The 11,011-nt window shown below is 54.4% G+C and overlaps 1 protein-coding gene across 1 annotated transcript; it reads right to left on the reverse strand.

Moving 5' to 3' along the window:
• Positions 1-8,468: 8,468 nt before the first annotated feature.
• On the reverse strand, positions 8,469-10,013 carry LOC125554610. The gene has a single exon (XM_048718119.1). The coding sequence runs from the start codon at positions 10,011-10,013 to the stop codon at positions 8,469-8,471; it is 1,545 nt and encodes a 514-aa protein (XP_048574076.1).
• Between the last annotated feature and the right edge of the window lie 998 nt (positions 10,014-11,011).

An 11,011-nucleotide genomic window follows, 5' to 3' on the forward strand; every position in this document is an offset into this window, starting at 1 on the left:
TAGATCAAGACGCTTGATAAGTTTTTTTTCAATGAGTACATACCTTGACAAGATTTTGAAGTAGTTCAAAATAGAACAGTCAAAGAAAGAGTTCTTGTCTGTGTTACAAGGTGTGAAATTGAGTAAGACTCAAAACCCGACCACGACAGAAGATAGAAAGAGAATGAAAGTCATTCCCTATGCCTCAGCCATAGGTTCTATAAAGTATGCCATGCTATGTACCAGATCTATTGTATACCCTACACTGATTTTGGCAAGGTAGTACAATAGTGATCTAGGAGTAGATCACTGGACAGCGGTCAAAATTATCCTTAGTGGAATAAGGATATGTTTCTCGATTATGGAGGTGACAAAAAGGTTCGTCGTAAAGGGTTATATCGATGCAAGTTTTGACACTAATCCAGATGACTCTAAGTCTCAATCTGAATACATATTGAAAGTGGGAGCAATTAGCTAGAATAGCTCTGTGCAGAGCATTGTTCACATAGAAATTTGCAAAATACATACGGATCTGAATGTGGCAGACCCGTTGACTAAACTTCTCTCACAAGCAAAACATGATCACTTTTTGGGTCTTAATCACATAGCGATGTGAACTAGATTATTGAATCTAGTAAACCCTTTGGGTGTTAGTCACATGGAGATGTGAACCAATCACATAAAGATGTGAACTATTGATGTTAAATCACATGGCGATGTGATCTAGATTATTGACTCTAGTGCAAGTGGGAGACTGAAGGAAATATGCCCTAGAGGCAATAATAAAGTTATTATTTATTTCCTTATATCATGATAAATGTTTATTATTCATGCTAGAATTGTATTAACCTGAAACATAATACATGTGTGAATACATAGACAAACAGAGTGTCACTAGTATGCCTCTACTTGACTAGCTCGTTAATCGAAGATGGTTATGTTTCCTAACCATAAACAAAAGAGTTGTTATTTGATTAATGGGATCACATCATTAGAAGAATGATGTGATTGACATGACCCATTCCATTAGCTTAGCACCCGATCGTTTAGTATGTTGCTATTGCTTTCTTCATGACTTATACATGTTCCTATGACTATGAGATTATGCAACTCCCGTTTGCCGGAGGAACACTTTGTGTGCTACCAAACGTCACAACGTAACTGGGTGATTATAAAGGAGCTCTACAGGTGTCTCCAAAGGTACATGTTGGGTTGGCGTATTTCGAGATTAGGATTTGTCACTCCGATTGTCGGAGAGGTATCTCTGGGCCCTCTCGGTAATGCACATCACATAAGCCTTGCAAGCATTGCAACTAATGAGTTAGTTGTGAGATGATGTATTACGGAACGACTAAAGAGACTTGCAAGTAACATACCGATGACAAAGGGAACAACGTATGTTGTTATGCGGTCTGACCGATAAAGATCTTCGTAGAATATGTAGGAGCCAATATGAGCATCCAGGTTCCGCTATTGGTTATTGACCGGAGACGTGTCTCGGTCATGTCTACATTGTTCTCGAACCCGTAGGGTCCGCACGCTTAAGGTTTCGATGACAGTTATATTATGAGTTTATGAGTTTTGATGTACCGAAGTTAGTTCGGAGTCCCGGATGAGATCGGGGACATGACGAGGAGTCTCGAAATGGTCGAGACATAAAGATTGATATATTGGACGGCTATATTCGGACACCGAAAGTGTTCCGGGAAAGTTTCGGATAAAACCGGAGCACCGGGGGGTTAGCGGAACCCCCCGGGGGGTTAATGGGCCTCATGGGCCTAAAGTGGAGAAGAGGAGGGGCTGCCAGGGCAGGCCGCGCGCCCCCTCTCCCCCTAGTCCGAATTGGACAAGGAGGGAGGGGCGGCGCCCCCCCCCCCTTTTCCTTCTCTCCTTCCCCCTCTCCTACTTGGACAAGGAAAGGGAGGGGAGTCCTACTCCCGGTAGGAGTAGGACTCCTCCTGCGCGCCTCCTACTAGGGCCGGCCGCACCCCCCCTTGGATCCTTTATATACGGAGGCAAGGGGCACCCCTAGACACACAAGTTGATCCACGTGATCATATTCTTAGCCGTGTGCGGTGCCCCCTTCCACCATAGTCCTCGATAATATTGTAGCGGTGCTTAGGCAAAGCCCTGCGACGGTAGTACATCAAGATCGTCACCACGCCGTCGTGCTGACGGAACTCTTCCCCGACACTTTGCTGGATCGGAGTCCGGGGATCGTCATCGAGCTGAACGTGTGCCAAGAACTCGGAGGTGCCGGAGTAATGGTGCTTGGATCGGTCGGATCGTGAAGACGTACGACTACATCAACCGCGTTGTCACAACGCTTCCGCTGTTGGTCTACAAGGGTACGTAGATCACACTCTCCCCCTCTCGTTGTTATGCATCACCATGATCTTGCGTGTGCGTAGAATTTTTTTTTGAAATTAATACGTTCCCCAACAGTGCCCATGCACTAGCTCCTGCAGCTTCACCAACCCTTGAGAGCGCGCAACCTCGTCTGGTCAGGTGGACCACCTCGGTCGCTGCCGTCACCAGCGTCGAGGCCACATCAGCCTCGGTGGTCGCCACAGCAAGATGGCATGACTCTGCTCGTCCATCACTGTAGATGCATGCGCCGACCTCGCCGTAGATTGTTGCTGCTCCAACCTAGGATCAAGGATAAAACTCACGCTCCATTCGCCAAGCCGCAAACTTCATATTTTTTGCTGTGTGCTTGAGAACGGCCAAGTCCCAAGCTGTTTGGTTGGTTTGGATCAATATTGTCCGTTGGATCTCATTTGGGTGGCTGATACAGGGACGCAAGGTACATCGCGACTTGCAAGAGGCAAGTCACCTAATCTCAGTCCGGATGAGACTGTCATAAATGACTTTGCATCAGTGGTTGCTAGAAGAAAAATTCAAGGGGCTCCATCTTTTATTTTCACCCTAGGCTCCCAAAATCTCAGAATCGGCCCTGCCGAACAGACCAATACAATAAGGGTCCACTTTGAAGATGCCCTAACTTTTCCTTGCAGATAACAATAAGCTGAGCGTGGTTCAAGTGATACCACTTCAAATTTGTTGTCGACATTTTTCGTAGGGCATTTCCAGTCCGCAGATCATCAGTTACTGCTCTTCTCAATTTACAAGACCAATTCATGCATGACAGTCTAAGCACGTGTATATGCGCATTTTGTCATCACGTTTTTGCGGCCGTCCATAAGACAACAACCAATCAGAGGATGATAAAACAAGAAACCATGATACTGTTCCAATCATATTTGTTGACTATATATTATGTACGTGTATATTTGTGTGTAGGACTTATTTTCTGTTTCCTTTATATAGTTAAGGTTGTAGTCCACCTCTGTATTTATATATACGTGCCTGGTGCACCGATCAATACATCGAGATTGCACAGCCCATATCTTGTCCTTCTACATGGTATCTATCGCAGCACGATCCTAACCCTAGCCGCCGCCGCCGCGCCGCCGCCGCCGCCCCTCCTCCCCGTCGCCGCCACTAGCCGCCACCGCCGCCGCCACCCTTCTTCCGGTTGCCGCCGCCGCCGTTGGTCACCGCCGCCTCTCCCACCACCTCGCTCGCCGCCGCCGCCTCTCCAAGGCCGCCGCCGCCGCGGGCTCCCGCTTCCGTCTCCCTCACCCGCGCTGCTAACCTCCCCCTCCCCTCCCACCCGCGCCGCACCCCGTCTCCCTCCACCCGCGCCGAACCCTAGCCATGAGCTCCTCCTCGTCCACCGTTTCCAACCCGTTTGCCGGTCCTGATGTCACTCCCGTCCGCGACCTCAACATCCACGAGCGCGTTCCAGTCAAGCTTGATCACACTACCGCCTCCTACTCCGCTTGGAAGCGCTATTTTTCGCTTGTGTTCCGTGAGTACCTCCTGCACGGCCACGTGAACGGCACCGTGGACTCGGCGCTCATGATCCATGACGAGGAGTGGATGATCCTCGACGCCACCATCATCCGCTGGTTCTACCTCACCATCTCCAGCGACCTCTTCCACACCGTGGTGAACGATGAGGACGACGCCTATGCGGTCTGGACCAAGCTCAACGGCCTCTTCACCGACAATCGGCTGCAGCGCAAGGTCCTGCTCTATGGTGAGTTTTACGGGTGCCAGCAACTTGACTCATCCATCGATGATTTTTGCATGCGCCTCAAGAAGCTCGCCGATGAGCTCCGTGATCTCGGGGAAAAGATCGGCGACGAGCTCCTCATCAGCACCCTTTCCAGCGGCCTCAACGAGGACTTCGGGAACGCCACCTCCAACCTCACCCTCATTCCGGAGCCCACCTTCGCGAAGGTGGTCGCGTATCTCAAGTTGAAGGAGCGCCGGATGCGGGTGGCACGGACTTGCGCGACCCACACCACCCTCGCCGCAGGCACCCGCGGGGGTTCGGCCCCGCCACCGCCACGCCCGACGCGGCCCCAGCCGGCGGCGCCCGCCTTCCCTCCCGGGTTCCCGCCCGCGCCGGCCGCCCCCTTCCCGCCGCCCCAGCCGGCGGCCAACGGGGGGGGGGGTCGTCGTGGTGGCCGCAAGCAGGGGGGCGGTGGCGGTGCTCAGGGAGGAGCGCCCCGCCCGCCACGGCAGGCCCCTCAGCCGGCCCCGTGGTACGCCGGCCAAAACCCATGGACCGGCGTTGTCCACGCCTACTCCATGTCGGTTCCTCGGGCCCCTGTCCAGGGCCTTCTCGGCACTCGGCCTCAGCCACACCAGGCGTACTACGCCGTGCCGCAGCCCTACGCGGCGCCCTACGGTCAGCAGCCGCCGCCAGGTGGGCCGCCGCTGCTGCCCCTGACGGCTGTGCCTCCTCTCCCGCCGGCACCGTGGGACCCGGCCCTCCTGGCGGCTCTCCACAACGCTCCCTCCCCGTCCAGCTACACCGGCGGCGGCGATTGGTACATGGACAGCGGCGCCACCGCTCACATGGCGGCGTACCCCGGTAACTTTCACATCGCTCATCCTGTCCACACCTCCAACCGCATCACTGTCGGTGATGGCCCTTCCCTTCCCATCACTCATATTGGTCATACATATTTTCCGTCTAACTCCACTCCTATATCCAAGTCTAATATCCTCGTTTCTCCTGAACTTATTAAAAATCTTGTTTCTGTCAGCCCCGACGAGCTCTACCCGGTTCACTCCGCCACCTCCACCACTTCCGCCGCCCCTGTCGCTTTCGCCACCGGAGTGGATCTTTGGCATGCTCGCTTGGGTCATCCTAATCCTGCCACCCTTCGCCACATACTTCGGAGTTTTTCTTTCATGTGTAATAAGAACGAGGATCACTCATGTCATGCATGTCGCCTCGGCAAACATGCTTTTCTTCCGTTTAGGGCTTCTTCTTTTGTTGCATCATACCCGTTTGAGTTAATTCATAGTGATGTTTGGACCTCTCCTGTTGCCAGTAATACGGGCTTTATTTATTATCTTGTCATACTTGATGATTTTTCGCATTATGTGTGGACCTTCCCGTTGCGCCGCAAGTCGGATGTTATATCCACTCTCGCCGCGTTCTACTCCTATGTTCTCACGCAGTTTGGTCGTCCCATTCTCGCGTTGCAGACAGACAACGGGAAGGAGTTTGACAACCTCGCCGTTCGTAATCTTCTTACCACACATGGCACGATTTTTTGTCTCACTTGCCCGTACACCTCGCAACAGAACGGTCGTGCTGAGCGCATCCTTCGCACTCTCAGTGACTGCGTTAGGACTCTTCTCTTTCATGCCAATGTGCCTCCACGCTTTTGGCCTGACGCTCTCGCCACCGCTTCTCTCCTCATCAACATCCGCCAATGTCGTACTCGCGGGAACTTTACACCTCATCATCTTCTCTTCGGTGCACCCCCCTCTTATGATGGGCTTCGCATCTTCGGCTGCCTTTGCTACCCTAGCATCGCCGCTACTGCGGCTCATAATCTTGCACCCCGCTCCGTCGTCTGCATCTTTCTCGGCTACCCACCCAACACTAAGGGCTATCGCTGTTATGATCCCGTCTCCCATCGTGTTTTCACCTCCCGACACGTTTACTTTGATGAGATGGTGTTTCCGTTTCAGCAGCAAGTACCCCTGGTCGTCTCGTCACCGCCGGCCACCGGCGGCCCTTCGACGACTCCGTCAGGCGGACGGTTCCGTTCGGCCCGCGGACCGCCTCCGGGCTTTGGCGGTCCTCGCGCCCTCACGCCGGCGCCCGCCCCCTTGGCCTCCTCGGCCGGCTCTGACGGCGCCCCTGGCGCCCCTCCCTCACCCGCCGCGGGATCGGGCACGGCCGGCTCGGCCGCCTCCTCAGCCGCCTCGACGCCGGCCGCCTCGCCGACCCCGATGCCGGCTCCCTCGCCGGCCCTTACGCCGGCCGCCTCGCCGACTCCCTCGCCGGCCCCGACGCCGGCCGCCTCGCCGGCCCCGACGCCGGCCGCCTCGCCAGCCGCCTCGCCGGCCCTGACGCCGGCCGTCTCGCCGGCTGCCTCGCCGGCTGCCTCGCCAGTGGCTCCGTTGGCGCCCTCTGGCCCCGTCACCCGCGCTCGTACCGGCGTTCATCGTCCGAGCCTCCGGTACATGAGTGACGAGTATGTCCTCGCCGCCTCCACTGCGGAGCCGTCGCCTCTTCCCGTGTCCGCTCGCGCCGCCCTCCGTGATCCTCACTGGCTTGCGGCGATGCAGGAAGAGTTCGATGCGCTCCAACGGAACCGCACTTGGACACTGGTTCCCCGGCCTCCTCGCGCCAACGTCATCACCGGCAAGTGGGTCTTTCGCCATAAGACCCGCTCGGATGGCACTCTCGAGCGCTACAAGGCTCGCTGGGTGGTCCGTGGTTTTCGCCAGCGCGCTGGAGTGGACTTCACCGAGACGTTCGCCTCGGTTGTAAAACCGGGCACGATCCGCACCGTCCTCCAGCTCGTCGTGTCCCGCGGCTGGCCCGTTCATCAGATGGATGTCTCCAACGCCTTTCTCCATGGCCATCTTGAGGAGCAGGTGTATTGTGAGCAACCCACCGGTTTTGTCGACGCCTCACTTCCCGGCCATGTGTGTCTGCTGTCCCGCTCTCTTTACGGGCTCAAGCAGGCACCCCGCGCCTGGTACCAGCGGATCGCCGGGTTTTTTCAGACACTGGGCTTTAGCGTTACTTGCTCGGACGCCTCGCTGTTTGTCTATCGCCACGGTGACACGACTGCATACTTGCTGCTTTACGTCGACGACATCATCCTGACTGCCTCCTCCGCAGCTGTTCTTCAGCAGATTACTCTCCGGCTGCGTGACGAGTTTGCTATTAAGGACCTGGGTGCTCTACATTATTTCCTTGGCATTGAGGTCGTTCGCCGCCCGGACGGTTTCTTTCTTCATCAGCAGAAGTATGCACATGAGCTTCTTGAGCGTGCCGGTATGCTCAACTGTCACCCTGTTGCTACTCCTATTAACACGAAGGCCAAGGTCTCTGCTCTTGAGGGCTCGCCTGCGTCGGATGCTCCTTTCTACCGGTCTATTGTCGGCGCTCTTCAGTACTTGACTCTCACTCGACCGGATCTTCAGTATGTTGTTCAGCAGGTGTGTCTTCACATGCACGCCCCTCGTGACTCTCATTGGACTCTCGTGAAGCGGATCCTTCGCTACATCCGCGGCACGATGACCCTCGGGCTGACACTCACGGCGTCTACTTCTCTGGAGATGGTGGCCTACTCCGATGCTGACTGGGCTGGCTGCCCTGACACTCGTCGGTCCACCTCTGGCTACTGCGTCTACCTCGGTCCTTCACTCGTCTCGTGGTCGTCTAAGCGACAACCCACAGTTTCGCGCTCCAGCGCGGAGGCTGAGTACCGAGCTGTGGCTAACGCCGTTGCCGAGTGCACCTGGCTACGACAGTTACTGCAGGAGCTGCATCACGACGTTTCCCAGGCTACGGTTGTCTACTGTGACAACGTCTCTGCGGTGTACCTCTCCGCCAACCCCGTTCATCATCGCCGGACTAAACACATCGAGCTGGACATTCACTTTGTGCGCGAGCAGGTGGCTCTTGGACGCATGCGGGTTCTCCATGTGCCGACCGCTCAGCAGTTCGCTGATGTGATGACGAAGGGACTGCCGACTTCTACTTTCGAGGAGTTTCGTTCCAGTCTTTGCGTCACTGGCGCCGCTTCGACTGCGGGAGGGTGTTGAGTATATTGTGTACGTGTATATTTGTGTGTAGGGCCCACCTCCTGTTTCCTTTGTATAGTTAAGGTTGTGGTCCACCTCTGTACTTATATATACGTGCCTGGTGCACCGATCAATACATCGAGATTGCACAGCTCATATCTTGTCCTTCTACAATATTGCATGACACATCATTGTTCAGCAAGTTCAGATACTACAAAGCAGCAGCACCAAATAACTGAATGTAACATTTTTGTTCACACACATGGCATACAAATAAATTGTTGAATTGGGGAGCCAGAAGAACTACAGCAACCCACCTTCAATTCTCCAAGTCCAACATCATAGGGCTCAATTCAACTGAGCACCACTTGGATCCGTCCCGTCGAACAGCCGATGCCATCGAGAACGGCGAGTCTCTCCTCGTCGCACCACGCCGTCTGCTGGCTCACCACCTCCCAGTCGCAGCAGGGCCCCCTGTCCTCGACGCGTCCATGCTTGAGCAGAGCGACACGCCGCAGCGCCGTGGATGCCTCCACGGCGAACCTCACAAGGCGCGTCTGTCTCTCCGTCCTCTGGAAGCCAATGACAACCAGCTCCTTCAAATGGTGATGGCGCGAAGCCGAGGTCTCCCCCGGTATCTCCTCCTGACTCGGCTCGTCTTCGCCATGGGAGACATGGACATAAAGGCTCTCAAGTAACGGCGCTGCCTCGATGAGCAGGCGTGGCCATGAGGCGTCCCATGAGGAAGGCACATCGGCGACGAGCAGCCTTCTCAGGCACGACATTATTCCAGAGAAGGGAGTCGTCGGCACGATCCACATCTCTGGCCCAGTGAACCGCAAGACGAGATCCTTCACAGTGATAGCGCACCGGAAGAAGAGCACGAGCACCAGAATCAAGCAGTCTCGATGGAAACGGTTTAGGGCAGCCAAACTGTCCCCTTCCAGTCGGCCAACCGAGCAGGCGAGGCTCACGCGCGCAAGACACGGGACGGCGGCGGGGGAGCAAAGCAGCACGCAACCGTGCAGGCTGGCGAGGCTCTCGAGCTTCGGGAGAGACCGGATCTCGACCACCATGTGCTCGCCGTCGACTACAAGCTCCCTGATTTCCGATCCAGGCGCGTCCAGGACCACCCTGCCGGTTCTTATCTTGAGCTTGCATGACAGGAGGTGTAGCACTTGCAGCTGCGGGCAGTCGGCGACCACTGCCTCGTATGCGGCCGGCGGCGTGGGAGCCGGCAAGTCTCGCAAGACGAGCATGGTGAGCGCGTTGAATCCCCGGAGCGGCGGGGGCAAGCAGTTGGCAAGCTTGAGGCTTCGCAGTCGGGACTGGCCGGGCTTCCTGCTGATGAGGCCAAGAGGGAAGCTGTAGGCCGGCGGCTCCGGATACGCGATCGGCCCTGTCGGCGTGGCAACAAACTCTAGATCCCGGACGCCCCAGGAATCGACGGCGTCCACGACCAGGCGGTTGATGGAGGACGAGGTGCTGTAGGCGAAGACCTCGAGCGACAGCCTCTCCACGCGCCGGCGAGCTTGGCTGGCCAGGAGGCTCTTGACGGAGCGGACCATGGATCGCATGGCGCGGCGCTCGTAACGGGCGGCGATAGCCTCTAGATGCCACCTGTCAGACAAGGTCGAGCTGATTTTCGAATCCCTAGCGTCGTCGCGGAGGCGGAAGCACCGGTGATAGCGCGGCGGCAGTTTGTCGGTGACCTTGAGGTCCAGGAAGGGGACCTCGCGGGCCAGGCCGGCCCAGCGCCTGGAGAGCGCCGCGGCGCCGAGCGCGGTGCGTGTGTCCAGGCGGCGCAGGATATCAAGGAGGAGATCGTCGGGGAGGGCACCGAGGCGGTCCTCGTCCGCGTGCAGCCGCCGGCGGTGGGAGCCATCCATCCTGGCCATCTATCGTACTCGATCGGCGGGGTGGGCTTGCGACTATATCAAGCGGCGATTTCCTTTCTCGTCTGAATCCGACCCGGATTAAGGTAGTTTTTTTTTTGAAAACGTCAGCATTATATACTCCCTCCATTCTATAATGTAGTGCTTCCTCTATCCACGTGCTTCAACTTTGACCGTAAATTTAACTATCAAGACCGATTGCGGCGGGAGCAAAAATTATATCAATGAATTCGTATTTGAATGAAGTTTTCAACTATATATTTTTTTCTCCGGCCGCAGTTGGTCTCGTAGGTTAAATTTATGGTCAAAGTTGAATCTCGGGAAACGCGAGCACACTATATTTTAAAACGGAGGGAGTAGTATTAACTACTAGTAATCACGTACGTGCAAGTGCATGTATTTAAAATAAAATTGATCCTTATTCAGTTTTCACACTGGTATAAATGTGAACACATAATTTTAGTGATCTAAAACGTCTTATATTTGTTTAGAGAGGGGGTATCTTTTATTCAAAATTATTGCTACTATAGAGATCTTATTTGAAGATGAAACCATTCAAATATATTCACATGATTTCTTTAAGGGAATATATTCCCATCGTTCACGGCAAACATCAATAGAAAAAACTCCATATTGCTATTTCAAACGGCTTAAATAACTTCCACTATACATTGGAAAACTGAAAACATGTCTATGCTTATATGATTGACTTACAATTCCATGCATGATTTGATTCCATTGTTTGATACTTCATCCAATTCTAACTCTTCTCTATAACTGAAAATCAACCAAGCAAAACAGAAAAGAGAAACAAAATATAAGAAAATGAGTAAACCTTATCTCACTTCGACGCAAAATCATGGATGATTGTGGGCGCCCAGCCGCTGATTATGTAAAATTACCTAGAAGGTTCAGCTCTGATGGTTCTGCAACCATCTTGTCTGGATATAATAGTTCTAGGGACAAACCTAAAAACTTTATTAGATGCCCTTGATGCATTG

The sequence above is a fragment of the Triticum urartu genome, chromosome 4 (assembly GCF_003073215.2).
Source record: "Triticum urartu cultivar G1812 chromosome 4, Tu2.1, whole genome shotgun sequence".
Lineage (NCBI taxonomy): Eukaryota > Viridiplantae > Streptophyta > Magnoliopsida > Poales > Poaceae > Triticum > Triticum urartu.